We start from the raw sequence: 18961 nt of genomic DNA, 5'->3' as shown, positions 1-18961 counted from the left end.
TAGTTCTTATCCAACTTAAAAATACTGGAATTGTGTTAAACGTATATTAAGATATTTTCAAGAGTCTATTGATAAGGGTTTATTTTACTCTAATGAAACAGCATTTCAATTAATTGGATATGCAGATGCAGACTTTGATTCTGATCCACATAAAGGTGGTCACAAATAGGTTATCTATTCACGATGAAGGAACAGTTATATCTTGGCGCTCAACAAAGCAAACTATAGCTGCAGCCTCCTCAAATCATGCAGAAATATTGGCAATTTATGAAACAACTCAAGAATGTGTTTGACTTAGGTCAATCACCCAACATGTTTAAGATATGTGTGGTTTACCTTTGAAGAAAATATCAACAGTCATATACTAAGACAACTCTGCTTGCATACATCTACTAAAAGAGGGATACATCAAAAGAGATAGAACAAAACATATTTCACCAAAATTCTTCTACTCTCATAATCTTCAACAAAGTGGTGATATAGATATTTCACAAATTCGTTCCAATGATAATTTAGCAAATTTGTTCACTAAAACACTACCTACTTCAATATTTGAGAAGTTAGTATATAAGATTGGGATGCGCCGACTAAGAGATATCAAATAATGTAATTACCAGGAGGAGTAATACGGGTCGTACTCTTTTCCTTAGCTATAGCTTTTTTCCCACTTTAGATTTTTTTTAGTAAAATTTTTAACGAGGCAACGTATTATACTAAGGATATCTAAGGAAAAGTGTTATAAATATATTTATTATGGATGTCCTAGATTGTAACCATAATTTATATTTTAAGTAGATAAAATCGGTTATAGATGTAACCTAGCTGAGTTATCTAGAAGTTGAATTCTTAGCTATAAATAGCCCCTCGTAATATTTTGTATACAACATCAATAATTAATCTCTTATTTTTCTTATTCTTTTTCATCTTCTTTTCCTTATCTAACCCTAATCTTTACTTTCATAACACTACTGTCATTATTAGTTTTCTCCAAAAAGAAAAGAGAAAAAAAATCCTAAATGACTCCTGACAATTATTTCGAAAGACAACAAAACCTTTAACAAAAAAAATATCCTTTCCGATTTCTGATCTTTACTTTTATTAGACTAATTTGCCCCGCTATTAATATTTTCTATCGATATTAATGGAATAAGCCTATATGGCAGGTTAAACTATTGATTTATCTATTAAAAACTAACTAGGATTAACAAATTCTTTTTTGTTGAAAATTTTATTGTCTTTTAAGGATAATTATCAACGTTATTTAGTTTTTATTTTTATTTTTTATTATCTTTTTTAAATATATTAATTAAATTTATTGTATAAAATTAAAAAATATTAGTAATTTTTAATTTTTTTTAATTATAAAAATTAAATAAAAAATATATTAATGATTAATGGATCAATAAATACTAACCAATTTTATAAAATTAAATAAAAAAATCGAAAAAAAAAATATATTTTTTTATTTAATGAAGATATGTTTTGGATATTCATTTCACTCAAAAGATATGTTTTGGATATTCACAAAAGAAAAAATTCAGAGTACGAAACACACACATGACATGAAACTCGAGAGTCGAGACACTCCGTACTCGTAGCACACTCGCGAGTCAACCTACGAACTATGGTATAGGGTTTTTCTTTACCCCCCAACCCTCCAAATAGGGAAAAAGAAAAAAAGGAAAACCCTGATTCCCAAAATTGCACAACAGGACATGCTGTTTGTTCAACTTATTCATCCTATTCTTCTTCTTCTTCAGTCGTTCCTTGTCATCGATCAATGGGTATCATGACCACCACTCACCGCAAGCGCACCCAAGAATGCATGAACTTCCCCCATTTTCAATCCCACCAGATTCCCCAATCTCCCATTCCCTCTATTTCTCATACTAAGCGACCTAAATTATCACCTTCTATTATACCCACACCTACACCCGCCACCCGACCCCTTTCCACCGCCACCACCGCCACTGGTAACCGGATCTCCCGGTACCCTGAGCCCAAGGGGCCCTTCCGCAGGGAGGTTCACGCTCCTTGCAGGCCCAATAAATTCGTTTTTTCGGGCTCCAGGGTTGCTAGGGTTACCGCATATTCGCAGCGGAACGACGAGCACATTGGTGGCGACGACACCGGCGACGGCATGGGAAACTTTTTGGCGCGAAGCTACGGGATTGTGAAGCAAGCGGTGTATGATTTCACTGGGAAGGGGAAGAAGGAGGTGGTGGAATTGGACGCTGATGAGCGCGGGCAGGACGAGGCTTCGGAGGATTTGAGCGTTCGGGAGGTTGAGAATGTCGAAATTGGGGGGGAAGGGAGGTCGCTGGTGGCGGACAAGAGGTGGATTAGGAGTGATGCAGTTGTGGTTGAGGTGCCGGAGGTGGAATTCGTAGATGCTAGGGTTGGGGACGGGGGGAAGTCAACGTCGACGGTGGTGGATTCGGAGTTGACTAATAGTGGTTTGAAGATGGTGGCGAATGATGCTGCAGGGATGGGTTTGGCTGCTCTGATCCGTGAGCATGAGCAGAACCCTGAAAATGTTCATCTTTATAAGAAGTTGCTTCTGGCAGCTGGCAGAAGAGACGACAAACTCGGGTGGCTGAGCTTTGAAATTGAGCGGAACGAGAAAAAGATAGCTGGATTTGAATTGTTGCGGCCGAAGAAGGCAGAACCAGTTGAGGTGATGAACATATTGATAAAACTGATCCATTTTGTCGTTGATGCCTTTGTTTCTTACAGACTGAGAGTCTCTGAAATGGGAGTGAAATTTGGGGAGAATTTTTCATGGACTGTTTCATGTGGGAATTTACACATGAATTTAGTCCATGAAGAATTCTTCCTCATTCTTTATCCCATACCAAACTCACCATGAGTAGTAGTGTTTTGTTGTTTTTGTACTTATGTTGTCAATTTTTAGTAGAACTGTGTTTCAGTCTATGGCCTAGGTAACCTTTATAATTTCGTAGTATGACATCCTTGGGCGAGCAAGCTTTTGTGATGGAGCTAGGCCCTTAATTCTAGTGAAATGCTTATGGGCGCTTAGCGTTTGTGTTGGTTAAGGGATGAGAGCTTCTCTAAATGTTAATGTGATTTACACTATTGTTTGCATGGCTTTCAGAAAGTACCACGTGAACCATTTCTCGCACTTACAGAGGAAGAGGAAGATGAGGTTGCAAGTGCCTTTTCAGCCAACCGGTATGCTTCGATGATTATGCTATGTGTTGTCATGAAAAAGCTTAATCTGTACTCTTAGCTTGTTGTGGGCTTGTATCTGCAGAAGGAAGATCTTGGTTACACACGATGAATCCAACATTGAGATAAGTGGAGAAAAGTTTCAGTGCCTTAGGCCAGGTGCATGGTTGAACGATGAGGTGATCTTGTTTGCTTATTACTTGTTTTTCTTTTGTTGAGAGGAAAGAGACTAATTTTATACCTAACTGTATCATGATTTGATATTTTTGTGATATGAAATTTTATAGGAGTACCTTAATGTTGCAGGTGATAAATTTGTACCTTGAGTTGCTGAAAGAGAGGGAGAAAAGAGACCCACAGAGGTTTCTTAAATGCCATTTTTTCAATACATTTTTCTACAAAAAGGTATAATACATTCTAGTACAAAATAAATTTCAATCTTTAATTGACTACTGTGGACTACATTCTCTATAAGATGAGGCCATTTTATCCTCTTCGTGCATTGGTTTCTGTTGACCAAGGATTATTGTTGTCTAACTCCTGTTTCAACCCGAATTCATCTTATTCCTATATAGTTTATTGATTTATGCCAAAACCTTGATAGTTTTACACGAATATAGGTCTTGTGTTTTTAGTGTTTGTGCATGCCGTGATACTAGGGATGATTACCTCGAAACTTTCGGGCTGAGATTAATATTTGCCTTATTCACAATTGGACAGAGGTAGTCTATTTATATTGTTGGACCCAATAGTGAATTAGCGATGAATATTTTAGTCAGTTCCTGGAAATAGCATCTCCGTTGCATACATCTAGTACATATGCACTGCTAATTATCGAGCACCTGAACAAAGACTTCAAATTTGACTTCTCATTAAAATTATTCAAATATGCATCACCATTTCCAGCATTTCCCCAAGGAAGAACAAATGGTTATTTGTTAATAGTTTCCTGACATTGAGACCATGGAACCCTTTGGGTGTAGCTCTTCCTTGAATCCTGTGTAAAACATGATGCTTGTGAACTGGACTGCCTTTTTTTATTGAGGCCTGGTATTGTGATCCTTTGGGCCACTATATGCATTGTCATTACTGGAAAATCTGGCACTGAACTGGTTTGCATATGATATCCAGTTTATCTATGTTTTATAATTTGTCATTTATTATGGTCAGATATTGATGCTTTTGATTTTCAATGTTAATTGCAGCTAATAAGTGGCAGGAGTGGTTATGATTTCAAATCTGTCAGAAGATGGACCAGCCAAAGGAAATTAGGATATGGTCTAATTGAATGTGATAAAGTAATTATGTTGAAAAACTAAATTCTCAGTTTCTCTATCTTACTGCAGGTCTCTAATCTAATTTGTTGTTACCAGATTTTTGTGCCTATACATAAAGAGATCCACTGGTGCTTGGCTATTATCAATAAGAAAGATCAGAAATTCCAGTATCTTGACTCATTGAAAGGAATGGACAACCAAGTGCTGAAAGTACTGGTAAAGTTTCAGTTTGCTCTGTGTAATTTAACTGTAAATTTCATATTCCAAGCTGCATACTGCTAATAAAAGGTATCAAATGTGAATGTAATCCAGACATGTTCATTGATTTTATTTTTTGCGATGATTTCAACTGGTAATTTTGAACTTCTGGTTCTGCTTAAGTTTGGGTTCTGGCTTCTAGTTCTCTGTTTGTTGGAAATCTTGAGCCATCTTTATTATTCAGTACATGCATATTAGAATCTGAGTGAAATTGACATATGTTATCTTGCTCATCAAAACAAGCCTAATGTGAAGCTGGTTGTTGATGCAAACATAAATAATTAAATATGTTGCCTAAGATGCAGTTGGATGTGTGTAACAACGTGTTTATCTACTAGATGTGCTTGTGAGGTCAGAGATCAAATTCGTATGCAGTGCCTTAGTCAAGTAACTAACAATAAAATCAGGTGGATTGGGAGGAAATGTAAATAATTAAGCTTTGTAATTAGTTTAAATGATAAAAATGATAAATAGAATGTAGGAAAGAGATTGAGAGGTAACCAAGAAAAGTAAAGAAATGGATAGCTTATAAGTTAGAAGGTCATTACAATAGAGGTCTTGCATCATTCAAGACGGGAGAGGCAATGTTTTTTTTGTGTCTATCAGCCAAATAAGAAACTTACAAAAGATGTACATGTCCCAGGCTAGATATTATGTGGACGAGGTGAAGGACAAGACTGGTAAAGACCTAGATGTGAGTTCTTGGGAAAAAGAATTCGTTGAAGACCTTCCTGAGCAGGAGAATGGGTTTGTATTCTAATCTTCTGTGAACAGAGCATATTGACATCACTGTTTTATTTTGGTGTATTATTCTCTAAGCAGCAGTTTCTATTTTGAATAGGTATGATTGTGGGGTGTTTATGATCAAATATGCCGACTTCTATAGTAGAGGCCTGGGGCTGTGTTTTAACCAGGTAGGATGTGGCGTTCCATTTGTAGGGGTAAAACTATTTGTCTCGGTTTTGCCCGGTTTCTATTTCTTTTTTCTCTCAAGTCAATAAATAACAAACCATTTGTCTATGTTCAATAAGGACAGAAATTTAATTGCTTAAGATCTTCCAAAATTAATTGTTCAGTAGTTCTCTCTTTGTCGTCTAGTTGGTGTGCTCTGTAAATTGTCCATGGTTTGACAAAGTTGATCAAATACCAGTGTTTTCAGCACTGGAACCTACTTAAAACTTTTAATGAATGCTCATTTTGAACCTCAAGAGATTGGCAGAGGATGCTTTTCTATATTTTAGAATTTCTTTCATATTATTTCAGAATTGAATTTCTCTTTCCGTTTGTAGGAACATATGCCCTACTTCCGCCAGAGGACAGCTAAGGAGATATTGAGATTGAGAGCTGAATAAGCAAAGGAGACAGTGACTTCTCATAAGTAATCAGATGCGCTATTGCCCCCACCAAAGCTGGATTTTGTGATTCAGAAGGCCAGTAATATCTATTTTTGCAGCACATGTTGATGAAGGATTCTTCAAATTTTCCTGTGTTAATGATAGCCATTCTAGAGTTGGAGCATTTCATAGCTTGCTGACCATAAATATGGTACAAGTATCCGGGTAGAGCCTGTCTACTAGTGTAGAATGCAGTAGGATGTATATGCTATTTATACAAGTGTGAATCATTTAGTTGAAGATGAGGCATTATTTTTAAGGCTTAGGTGTTAGTCGTGTAATGGTAAATATGCTTCCCAATTTTGGATGTGGTTTTGATACTGAAGATCATCGACTTATTTGCTTCTATCAGCACCTTTTTTTGAAAAAAAAAAAAAGTATGGCTTTTTTATTCCTTTTCATATGTGAAGCGAATTCATAGGAAGAAAAGTAATCATTGTTGCGTTGGTTTTGATTATGAAAGGCTATGTGGTGCACCATTTTTAATGAGAATAGAAGACTAAGGATTGGTGTTTTAGATTTGAAGAGGTTTTGTAGACTATTTCTTGATTTTGATTATCTTGAGCCTCTGCTTATAGTATGTTAACAATCATATCTATATTTTATGAAAATTGATACCAAGGAAATTCTATATTCAAATTCAAGTAATAACATATAGATTGCTTATAATTTTGTTATGTAAGAATATTATAGTAGATATCATTCTATTGTGAAAACAAGCATATATATCTTCCTTTCAACTTGAATATTATTTCTTGCAATAGTTTTCACAATAATTAGTAAGGTGGTCTATGCTACTATAATTATTCAACTCATTTTATAATAGTTCTCACAATAATTAACAAGGTGATCTCTATAACTATAATCTCTTAATAGTCTTAATTGTCTTCTACATTATTCAATTCATGTTTTTTAAAACATAATTCACATGCATATACACACATTAGAGGCAATATTTGAAGTCATAATGATACTGACAAATGTTAAAGAATATTAGAGTATCTTAAAAAAGTGGTGGTAAAGAGGATGAATTATAAAATGAAAGATGTTATATAAAAATATTATCAAAGATGCTTAAAAAATTAATTCACATTTAAAAAATCATCAGAAGTGATAATTGCTAGCTTAAAAAACTAACTTTTGAACAGATTCAAGTAGTCAATCAATGTTATTTTATTATATTTTAATATTTATATTTTCATTTTATCCAATGAAAATGTAATTTATTTATATTTATGAAAATAATTGATAATATAGATATATGAAGCTTTAATTTTTGAAATAGAAATTAATAAAGATATTATATTATGTGCACACACAAAAAGCATTTATTTGTATAAAATATATATTAAAATATAAAATACACATTGAGAATGAAACAATACGAGTATTTATATGTAAATATAAGGTAATTAATTTTTTATGTATATATACCATTTGTAGTAAAGATAATCTTTGATATTATATAAATAATTAGGAGTCTTAAAATGTTCATGGAATTATAATGTATATTTTTATGTGATTAAACTTTTATTATTTTAAAAAATATTTTTTCATTCATATCCATAGTTATGTATTTAAAATTATTTTATAATATTTATTAATCACTGCTATCATTTATTTGAATTCGCGCACAAAACGCAAGTCTTATTCTAGTTAGAATAATGTTAGGCGTAGTTTTGTGGTTAAGAAATATGATTTGCATTTTTATACGAACAAAAAACACAGCTTCCATATTACAACTTACCTACAAAAATTTTAATATTATCAAAAAGTTTACAAAAAAAAAATACGAAGTTAGAATTTTTAATGCATCTTTTATGTATTATTAAAATAAAGAATAAAATGACAAATAAATTTTTGAGAATTTATATATTGGATAAATTAGTTCCTAAAGAAAAAAAGTACCAATAAAATCCTTCAAAATAATAAGTGTAAACAAGTTAGTTTAAATTAAGACTTTCTATTTTTAGGACCAATTTGAAAGTATTTTTGAGGACTTTATTGGTATTTTTTTTAGGGAGTAATTTATCCTTAAGAATTTATTTGTCAATTTACTCAAAATAAAAGATCTAAAACTTTCTATTAATAATAAATTTAACAAGTGTGTTATTCGTAAAATCCAAAATGAAAAAAAAAGGCAGTTGTTAATTCGATTTTGTTGTATTAAAGTTTTCTTTTTCACCAAAAAATTGTGTTAAAGAAACATTAGACATAGTAATCTTTGAAGAAATAAATCGACTCTAGAGAAATTTGACTTATCTATACCGCAATTGAATGTCAATTTATTCCTTTATAATTTCCTTTTTGACCTAATCACCACTGATGCCAACCATAATTATGTTACCCTAAATCCCCTTGTGAACGCCAATTGAGAAGCTAGCCAATTGAGAAGCTAAGGTAATGTGGACTCATCAAGGAAAAACGAACGAGTCAAAGAATCTGTTGTTAGTAGAAGACGAAGGCGTTGTTCTTTAATATTCTAATAGCATGATAGGAATTTAGAATTTTAGGTAAACTATAGATTTTGTCTTTGTTTCTGAAAAGATTCAAAAACAGTGATAAAAATATACTTTACTCTATGATTAGGCATGAGTTTGAATAATGTTAAAATAGAGGCAATAGGGACCTTTGAATAGTTTGTAAAAAACTAAAAGCAAAACCACTTTATATGAAGCAATTCAATAGTAAGGTAAATGAACGGGCTAGCCCATCCCTCCCGCCAAAAGTTTGCCCTGCCCCGCTTAGAGAGGCGATCCCAGATTTCTACCCCACCCCATCTAACGGCAAATTGGCGGGTTGATGGACCAACCCGCCAATTTTTGTTTATTTTTAAACTATAAAATATTAAAAAATATATTTACAAATATTTCAATAAACTTATAATTTTCAAAGACAAAAAAATTATTTCTAAATTTACAAATACTAAAGTTTTTATAATTCTAAATATCTAATAAACATAATTATTAACTAAGTTTTTTGAAGCAAAATTGTAGAATGGTAGACTGGCGGGTAAGCTCGCCCTGCCCCGCCAAAACCCGTTAAAACCCACGGGTTAGGTGGTGCGAGTTAAACGGGCTTTTTTATGATAGCGGTCTCAAATTTCTATCCCGGCCCGCCTTTTTTGGCGAGTTACGCAGGCCGAACCGATGGGTTTTAGCCCATTTGCCATCCCTAGGTGAAACTGGTCTAATTGTGCATCCCCTTTCGCATTTGATGTATTCTGTCAAGAAAGAAAAATTAAAGAAAATAGTAAAGGGGGTCCAACCATCCTGCTACATTTGGTTTGAATTCAACATACTCTTCCTCAGATCAGAAAAAAATTCATAACCAAGCTTTGTGAAGCATCAATATCAAAGATCGCTAGGTTCTTTTGTACAAGTAACTTGATAAAGGGAACTTAAGGCTCCTTGCAACCTGCTTGAACATTGAACAACAATGAAAATATTGTTCTTTATATTTCAAATCTCACATAACAAAGAATTCTGTTGGAGCATTAAGCGGGAAAGTGAGGTTTACCTTCAAAGCCAAGTCTTCTGATATACTTGACCGATACCGAGTTGAGCCTTCAATTGGACAGCTTCTTCCTTTAAACATAAATTTAGCATTGCAGAGGCTGGATAGCTGCAAGAGAACATCAGACATCAGATCGCCACAGGCACCTTCAACTCCTAGTCCGAAACCATTTTGTTCTTCCTCATCGGATGGATCATCTGCCACCGATACGATACACTGAAAGATGGCTAGCAACCTCTCTAATGGGAAACTTCCAGGTCCTTTCATTAGTAGCTCCTCTTCTAGACTTTCCTTCTTTTCTGGCACCTTCTCAGAGGGCCTGGTCGCAAAAAAGAACAGAGACTACGAAGTTAAACATGCATTACTCGAAAAAGAGACAGAACAAAAGCAGAGTCGTACTACGGATTGAGACCTAATTTTTTTAAATTAGGCATCAACTAACAATTCCAATCAAAATACAAAATAGAGTCTTTTATAAATCCTTCATAGAAAGACAATAATAGAACAGAAAATAAGTAAACAGAAAAATACAAAGAATGGGCTTCATTCAAGGTGATAAAAATATATATACTGAAGGTTGTAACCAGAGTACTAGTCTCAGAAAATTGTGTTCATACTATTTGTTACCAGCAGGCATAATTTTGGGATTAAATCACCATACTTACTTCCTCTTTCGCTTTCGGTTATCAGAACCTCCTTTGGAATCGAAAAGTGAAGCATCAAGAGTAGCTGGGTTTCTAGAAGCAAGAAATGCTGAAATAAGGAGATATTTTGCACTAGTAGACATGTGAAAATCTAGCTTGGCAACTTCTTCACAGTGCTCCAATTTCCTTGGAGTCCCCTTCTGTGTTGTCTCTTTAGAGCTCTCGACTTTGGACAAAGGTAGAGATGAAACCTTAAATATCTCATTTAGAGAGGAGGAGACATGAAGCATTATATGACTGAATAGCCTTCTCTTCATGTCTTCATTAGGAACGATGCTTTTATCGCTTAAAGGTTCACAATATTTTTCATATAGTGGCTTGAAGGCAGTGGACAATTCATTGATCTGCCTAGTAATTCTAAAGAAAGGCCTTAGAGATACACTACAAAAGAAAAAAGTTCACTATGAGATCATGTAAAGCTGAAAATGAAAAGTGATGTAGTTTTACAATGTCTTACTCCAGAAATGAGGAATATAGCTTCGGGTTCGCTTGGTTTCTCAACAATATTTTACGAATATCAGCTTCTACATAATCAGGAAAGTATACCGGGATAGGCTCCACATATCCCATGTTAGAGTAAAAGGTATCTGGAGAAGAATTGCTGATAAAAATCAGACCCACCTCAGGCATCTTTTAGCATATCATAAAGATTAAACAGCAAGGGCAATATAGTAGAGCTCTTATCCCACTCCCTAACAAGCTGAAAATTGTCGAATACCAGGTAGATCATGTTTCCAATTCCACCTCGCATCGTCTTGCTTGACATCAACTTCTCAGACTTCTCCTTTAGATTGTTTATGGCATTTGTCAATGCCTCTCGAAGAAAATTAACAAAATCCGATGGTCTCTCACAGCGCTTTGCATTTGAATAGCCATTGGCAGCACTTCTTCTATGGAGATGTAGTTGATTTAGAATAGATTCAAATAAGATACGCGGATTATAACATGTCCTGCAGCTAGAATAAACAAGTGGCCTGTTGAGATGCCTGAATAGTTGAAGAATGATACTGGTTTTTCCAGTGGAAGCACCTCCATACACAAACAAAGGAAGCGTAGGAGTGTTCAATGGTCCCAAAAGGTGCACAATCTCACGAATCTGGCTATTTCTACCGGGAAAATTAGAAAGCAAGTCATCCAGGCTAACAGGTTCCCCTCCAACTAAAAGATCATTGATTGTTTGCGGTTCAAGGCTATTAACTTTAACAGAAGATACATCATTTGAAGTTGATGCCCAAGATGAAGTTGAAGACCTTCTTGTTCTTCTGGGAATTTGTGGTGCTTCTTCCTCTTTATCCATGTACTTTAGGTGCTAAATACCATTAACCTGTGGTCAATGATGGAAATCATGGAATCATCAATCAGAAATTAAATTAAAAACTAAAAAACAAAAGTACATTGTATACAAGTCAATGCAAACATATCTCATCAACAAAACCCTAATCACTACACTAATCAGACACATAGAAGTATTATCAGGTGACAAGCAAATAAGGACAAAAAGATTTACTTTGAGTGATTTTGTTTCATTTTAGGGTGTTGGGTTCAGTTTTTAAGTTTTAACAAACTCATTGGTCTCTCTCTCTCTCTATGCAGTTCAAAGCTCAGCATTTGTTTAATTTGAAGAAAACAAGGTGTGGTGACAACAATGAGCAAAAATACAAGTACAAATTGAAGAGACCAAAGATGCAAAGCAACAGTTATAAAATCAGAGAGCGATAAAAATAAAATCAAACAAATGAAGCATCTTCTAAACATCACTTACCAGTAACAAGAAGCAACCCTCTTTCACTTGAACTGAAACGAGAAACGCTGCCGCCAAAGAAGGAACTAAAACGGACCACAATGGTAAGAGGTGGTGACCGGTGACCGGTCATGGAAGGTGCAGGCAGCACAGCCAAAATGTTGTTGGCTTGTTGCTCCCTGTGTGCCCTGTGTCCTGTGTGAGCTGTGGCATTAGTGGAGTGTTTTATGCAATGTAAAGCACTAAAGACTAACAGCTTGTTTGAAAGCATTTAGTGCTAATTTGTAGGGGTGCACATGGGCCGGGTGAAGCCGGGTTTGATGGGACCCAGACCCGACCCGAAATATACACCGGGTCTATTTATTAGACCCGAACCCGACCCTAGACCCGATGAAACCAATACACTTTCGGGCCACAATTATACCGGGTGAAAACCGGGTAAAAACCGGACCATTAACATTACATTACGTTGATACCTTCTTGTAAGCTAGCATGTAAAAATATCGAAATTTCTAAGACTCCAACCATTATTTAACATGGTAAAATTTACTTAGAAAAATATAACAAGAATCAATCCTTCTTTAAAATTAAAGCATAACCACAATCATTACTAAAGCAAAAAAAAAAACCACAATCAATACTAATATTGTCTAATAATATCAAATATTTAAATCAATACAAATAACACAATATTATGCATTAGTCTTAAAGTCTTATGCATTTTAAACATAAAACATTAACTTATAGTCTTATAACGACTAATAACACAAAATATTAAGGTTTACAATACTTAAATTCCACATAAAAATAGTCATGATCCATCACTAATAACACAAAATATTAATTATGTATGATGACTGGGCCACCGGGCCGACTTCGGGTGACCCGAGTCATAGCCCGGACCCGACCCGAAATAATGACCGGGTCTATTTTTGAGACCCTAACCCGGCCCTAAACCCGATGAAATCACACCAAATTAGCCCCTAAAGTGTTCGGGCCTGGGCCGGGCCTTCGGGCCGGACCGGGTCTGTGCACCCCTACTAATTTGGATTGAATTTTTTTAAATTTTAAACATATACTTTTTTTTTGTGTGTGATAACTACATTCTTGACTTTTTGATTCGGGTACATTTATATTTTTAAGGATTTGAAAATAGTTATAGTTAAATACATCTAAAATTACGATTTTTTAAAAATTTGGATATACCGATTTTTGTATTTAATTTGTTCTATTTTAAAAATTCTCTTACATGTGCATTTATATATTGATCAGCCCAATATAACAAAAATTATGTTTAATTTTTTCGTTAGCTCTACCAAACTCAAATGAACAGAAAGATTGATGTGTCTAAATTTCAAAAACATCAAAGACTTAAATATATTTTTAAACTTTAAAAATTTAAATATTTACGAGTCAAAAGATAAAAATTTATTTATTTTTTTAATTTAAATAAACAACATTTATAATATTCATATATTATATTTTATAACTCAAATATATAATAAACTTCTCATGATAAGTGGTGCTTAAATTTTTTTCATCAAAATTTTAGTTCCCTTCAAATATTTTAATAGATCTTACTTTCCCTCCTAAACAAAAAAACAGGAAAGGAAACGCGAGCAATAATTGATTCATCACCTTCCTCACTACTATTAGCCTATTACTTAGAAACAGAACTCAATTCCTACCATTTTAGAATGAAAATCCTAACCCCAACCCTAGCTCAACTCCCCCAATTTCACGACATTGACTCGCGTTCTGCGTTCTTCTCTCTCGCCGTCGTGGTGTTCTTCACTGCTCTGCTCTGCTCGTGTCATGTGCTTCTACTCGCATCGTGCTCTGCTCCGCCATGTTCGATCTTCAGCTCGCGCCATTCTGAAACATTCGCTTTGCTCCGCCGTGGTGTCGTTCACATCCTCTCAAGTCTCTCAGGTATGACAAAAATTTCTCTCAAATTTTCCTTACTACTGGTTTAATTTGGTTGAATTGTTGAAATAACAAAACTACTCCAACCGCGTTCAATTAGAAACCCTAACCCCAACCACTTTGAATTTTGATTGATGTGCGATTTACTCTTTTCTCTTCGCGTTCCTTGTCACTGCTCGCGATATACTCTTCTCTATTCGATTTCCTCGTCATTGCCTGTGTTCCTCATTGCTGGCGTCGCTGTTGACGTCTCCGTCGTGTTCGTCGCTGCTCGCCTCGCCGTTTAAATATGGTAATTAACAAATTATCCACTATTAATTATGTAATCGCATAAGTTGTATCCACTCTTGAGAGGCCAAACAATGGTAGAATTTAATTGAAGATTCAACTGATGAAGGATAGGATCAGGTAGTGTAGGTATTGGTACAAATCAGAATGTTCCGTGCCTGCATTTGTTTTTGGCTCTTCCTGAGATTGCACATGCATAGTCGCATAGATAGATACTCCTTTAATTTAAGCCATTAGTAATTGTCATTATTTAATTTAAAACATTAATTTGCGGGCATGTGATTCATCTACTACTAAATAATATGTATGGACAGATTGGGACGAGAAGTAAGCAATGTATGTTAATGGAAATTAGCCTGAAAGTGGTTCATAAAGCTAAGCTACACATTGCACGTGAGCCTCCACAACTTTGATGAACTATACACAATGCAGACATGCACTGCATAACTTTGTATTTATGTTCATTATATATTATATGTGTGTTTGTGCCTTATTCATTTAGTTTAAGGGGGGAAGTCCATTTGAATTAAGTGTAATCCTGGGTACCACATCACTGCATTGTAATCTCCCCATTTAGTTAGAGGTCAGTATTTGTTTAGATATAAAAGCACATGCATTTCTAAGTTTAAATTTTCATATAGAAATCAGTGTTTTTGAGTCTTTGCTAGTTGCTACTTAGTAATAAATTTCATTGTTTTTCATGGTATCTCCAAGCACTAGTCATTTCAGTTAATTGGATGTCCTTTTGACATTAGAATTTTACTGCATGCAGATCTATGATTTGGACAGCACAGGCTTTGTAATTCTCTTGCAGTTTCATTTAAGCTCTATGATTTGGACAGCACAGGCTTTATGAATGCCAAGAGGTAGCTATTCTTTTTATTTGATGCTTTAGGATGTAAGTAAGCTATTTTTTTATGGAGGAGGAAGAGGTTGATAGATTCAGCAAAGTTCAAGAGTTTCTTGCCAAGTTCTTCAACTCTCAATATACTTGAATTCATGTTAGTGGTCAAAACATAAATGTGGAGCCAATTGAATTGCTGCAATTGTGAAAAATGTGATGCTGTAGTGATTTTTTATTTGAATTTTGGCAGATTGTTGATATTGGCAAAACTCTGCCGTTGTTCATGGAGCTTCAAACCTTAGGTGACAGGACGTGAAGAAGCTGGCATTTGATCACATAATTCACAGTATTAAGTGAACCAGAAGCATAAGAAAAAAGCGAAGAACCATGCTCTGAAAGTGTCTTGTTTTCAATGCTATAGGTCTCATTTAATTTGAGTTGAACCTTTTGGTTATGTTGGCTGTGTGATTTCCTCAGATGGCTCTGCTAATTGAACAATTTGAATGAATGTTTGTGTATGTGTTTGTTCTTTGTCTGTTTTCAAAAGGAAAAGGATGAAGCATGAGTTAAGAAAGCGCTTGTGACACTATGTGAACTTCACAGAAGAAAAGATTGGTTTGACAAGAGAACAACTAATACAATGTTCACTGTTTGTTTCCATCCAGCACCAAGGTTTTTATTTTCTCCTTTATATTTTGTGATTGTGCGACTGTTTTGAAATTCTGATATTAGGCATAAAGATAGTTTTTGGTGTTATCGGGATCATGAAAGCATCTTTATCGTCTCAATATGAACAAGACTAAGCAGCAAAGGTAGAATTTGATTCACAGAGAGGCGATGTGTGTGATTCTCAACTGTCAGATCATTAGTGATTTGATTTTCTAATGTAACAGTATAGCTTTAAGATAATTCTATTATGGTGAAGAGATTTTATGCGTCTCAATAATAAAAACTAAGCTTCATTGATATATGTGCAGGTTACTTGTGGTAGTAGCTGAGGTAATCAGTGGATACGTTGTTTTTTGCCTTCCCTTCTTATATGTTTGCATTGTTCGATCATATGCTTTGGAACCAAGGCTTTCTACTTATGATCCTTGATATAGTAAGATACCAACTAAATTCTTTCTAATCTTGAATTTGCAGATGTTGTGCTAGATATTTGCAGAGTTACCAGCATGGCCAGGGAGACAGAAGGGAGAAGAAAGAAGAAACAAGAACTCACAATGCTCAGCTGCATGCTACCATCTCAGGGGCTGCGGTGGCTTCTGCTGTGGCAGCCATCGCGGCTTCAATGGCTGCTTCATCTGTACCAAGCAAGGATGAGAGGATGGCCAAGACTGACATGGCTATGGCCTCTGCAGCCACATTGGTGGCCGCGCAGTGTGTCGAGGCTGCTGAGGCAATGGGGGCCGGGAAAGATCACCTACCTTCTGTGGTTAGCTCAGCTGTCAATATCCGCTCTCATGATGATATCACTACTCTTACCACTGCAACTGCAACAAGTAGCACTCCTTGATGACGTTGTCTAGAATCAACAAGAGTATAGTTGCATTGTCAATTAGCCCCTCATAGGACAAAATATGTCTTGTGTTCATGTTGGCATGGGTAGTGTGAACTAAGAGATAGTAATGATGACCCTGATCTTAATTATTAATGTGTACAGATTTATTTAATGATTAAATGATTATACATGTTTCTTAACTTTTGTATTTTCAATGCAAAAACAATCCTTTTTTTTAGCCAAAAAGACAATCCTTCAGTGGTGGCATATCTAGTTTAAAGGCAACACTTATATAGGTTACATATTTAGAAGAATAGGCAATGCTTTCACAAGTTGCATATCAAATTGATAGACAACACTTTTAACAGGTTGCAAATTCAAATAAATAGGCAATCTTTTTAACGTGTTGCATATTGTAAATAATAGGCAACACTTTCAATGTGTTGCAAACTCAGAAGAAGAGGCAACACTTTTTGCTAGTGGGTGCAACGCTTTTCGCTAGTGGGTGAAGCATGACCGCTAAAGAAATAGATGTAAAGTGTTGTCTAAAATACATTTAAGAAGCATTGCTTGTGAACAAAAAAAGCGTTGCATTTACCTAAGGCAAGGGCCGCATCTGCAAGCCCCCAAAAAACATTGCCTCAAGTCCCAATTAACCAATTTAATCAATGACTTAACGGTTGAACCATTGATCCAAAAACCCAATATTTTGAACGAGTCAATTATCGATTCGGTTATGATAATTATAACTTTTAGTATATAAGTAGCATTTTTGTATTTCAATATATAACATAAAGAAGTGACTAATTACAATTATTAATAATCTAAATGCTGCAAATCTTTCTAAATAAAAAATTAATTTAATTAAAATGAAAAAGAAAATTAATTAAAAAATAATTATGTTATTTTTTATGTTTTTTATAACACAATAATCGTCTTAAAAAAATGATAAATTTTCGAGTAATTATACTTTCTTTTTTAATAAACCAAATTAGGATTAGCCAAGCATACCAGGAGGGAAAGAAAAAAGAAAAAAGTATGTTTTAATTTACTTTTAAGAAAAGGTTTTCAAAACTAAAATAACGGCAACATGTTTAATGATGGCGCAACAACGCCTCATTGTTTACACGAACCAGTTAAGCTCAATAGAATTTCTTTTGAAGCTTAGAATTTGTTTGATATGAAGTACTACTTCAAATTCGAGTTACAGTAGAAGTAAAGAACAATAATTTTATAAATCAAATAAGATAATTTTATAAACCAAATAAGATATTCACAAAGGAATTGATGTTCAAACAATCTTGCTCATCACAATTATCAGCAGTAAAATAAAGATCCCTAAGTTTGAAAAAAGTCTGAATAGTCAACAAACTATCTGAACCGGCTTGATGACTATTCCCAGCAACACGATCAACCTTCAAACTCTTCGCCAACTTCTCTAACCCACCGACATTGATTCCTCTGCAAAACTTAATCATGTGCTTCATATCATAAACACTAGACCCGAATAATTCGGAGACAACAACCTTGAAAACATCAAGATCATTGGGCAATTTCCTTCCAGTGAGAACCTTAACCATGTACCCAAAATCATAGGTACTATGGAAAGTGACCCATGTCAGATTCAGCCTACTAAACATGAATCTTGATCTCAGAAACAATCTTCTAAAGGCACCAATTGGGATCCCCTCTTCCTTAATCTGGGCAAAATCGATTCCTTGTTCTGCGAGTAACTGGATTGCGTCCGGGTTATGATGGTCGCGATCGACGTCCAAACCTTTGAAATTGAATTCCCAGACATAGTAAGAATCGGTGCCAAGGTCGGGTAAGTGGCCGGCATAATTGGAGAGGGCGAGACCCAACTGAATGAGTTTCAGGGAATCGACATTGGCCTTGACGAGTTTGTAAGTGTAGGAAGGTGGAAGCTTTGAGTAGTGGCAGTTCTTCTCCGACACATGGATGAATCCTGGGAACTCTGTGTCAAAGGCAACATGGCAGTAACAGGGAAGAATCTGTTCAAGGAGAGCGAACTCAGATTCAAGATTTGATGCCCAAACTTGACGAACCACCACGGGTTTGGTGCTACTATCCATTGATCAAGAAAAGGAGCTTTCTTTGTGGTGGTGATTTTAATGAAGTTTAGGTATTTACCTCTGACACCAGTTCGGGTATTGCTGTCAGATCTTTTGATGCTGTTCACTTTTATCCTATGAAGTTTCCCATATTATTTAGTGACATTTATAAGGGGAATTTTAGGATTATCCTACGCCCGTTCGAAAGGGGTTTGTGGGACGCCTCGTACGGACTGACAGAGTCTGATGTC

General features: G+C 35.1%; 4 protein-coding genes across 15 annotated transcripts; 2 read left to right on the top strand and 2 right to left on the bottom strand.

Moving 5' to 3' along the window:
• Nucleotides 1-1454: 1454 nt before the first annotated feature.
• LOC112796431 (ubiquitin-like-specific protease ESD4) lies at nt 1455-6643 on the top strand. The gene is made up of 9 exons (XM_025838868.3): nt 1455-2677; nt 3116-3192; nt 3275-3368; nt 3496-3594; nt 4395-4487; nt 4563-4682; nt 5368-5471; nt 5566-5638; nt 6014-6643. The coding sequence occupies exons 1-9, from the start codon at nt 1781-1783 to the stop codon at nt 6074-6076; spliced, it is 1620 nt and encodes a 539-aa protein (XP_025694653.1). The 5' UTR covers nt 1455-1780; the 3' UTR covers nt 6077-6643.
• A 2668-nt stretch (nt 6644-9311) lies between these two features.
• Nucleotides 9312-12226, bottom strand: LOC112796430 (origin of replication complex subunit 5-like). The gene is given in 6 exon segments (XM_025838866.2): nt 9312-9535; nt 9638-9953; nt 10300-10719; nt 10796-10971; nt 10973-11662; nt 12101-12226. Coding segments are annotated over 5 exon segments (1629 nt in total). The 5' UTR covers nt 11636-11662; nt 12101-12226; the 3' UTR covers nt 9312-9481.
• Nucleotides 12227-13639: 1413 nt separating this feature from the next.
• Nucleotides 13640-16838, top strand: LOC112796428 (uncharacterized). 12 transcript variants are annotated; one of them, XR_003199164.2, is made up of 6 exons: nt 13653-14011; nt 15066-15159; nt 15388-15558; nt 15685-15809; nt 16115-16136; nt 16281-16838. XR_003199164.2 is itself a non-coding variant. In XM_072235194.1 (6 exons), exons 5-6 carry the CDS (start codon nt 15778-15780, stop codon nt 16651-16653), a joined length of 405 nt encoding a protein of 134 aa, XP_072091295.1. In that variant the 5' UTR covers nt 13656-14011; nt 14622-14686; nt 15066-15159; nt 15388-15558; nt 15685-15777; the 3' UTR covers nt 16654-16838. The 12 variants fall into 12 exon arrangements, 9 of the variants coding, with proteins under 9 accessions (XP_025694646.1, XP_072091295.1, XP_072091293.1 ...); XM_072235194.1 differs by lacking the exon at nt 16115-16136 and adding an exon at nt 14622-14686 and having other exon boundaries at nt 13656-14011; XM_072235192.1 differs by lacking the exon at nt 16115-16136 and adding an exon at nt 14608-14686 and having other exon boundaries at nt 13656-14011.
• Nucleotides 16839-17891: 1053 nt separating this feature from the next.
• Nucleotides 17892-18731, bottom strand: LOC112794714 (probable CCR4-associated factor 1 homolog 11). Its single transcript, XM_025836696.1, has one exon. It carries the CDS (start codon nt 18729-18731, stop codon nt 17892-17894), a length of 840 nt encoding a protein of 279 aa, XP_025692481.1.
• Nucleotides 18732-18961: the final 230 nt, after the last annotated feature.

Source organism: Arachis hypogaea, chromosome 4 (genome assembly GCF_003086295.3).
Source record: "Arachis hypogaea cultivar Tifrunner chromosome 4, arahy.Tifrunner.gnm2.J5K5, whole genome shotgun sequence".
NCBI classification, from domain to species: Eukaryota; Viridiplantae; Streptophyta; class Magnoliopsida; order Fabales; family Fabaceae; genus Arachis; species Arachis hypogaea.
Note: the sequence above shows the minus strand (reverse complement) of the source record. Positions and strands in the feature narration are given on the sequence as shown.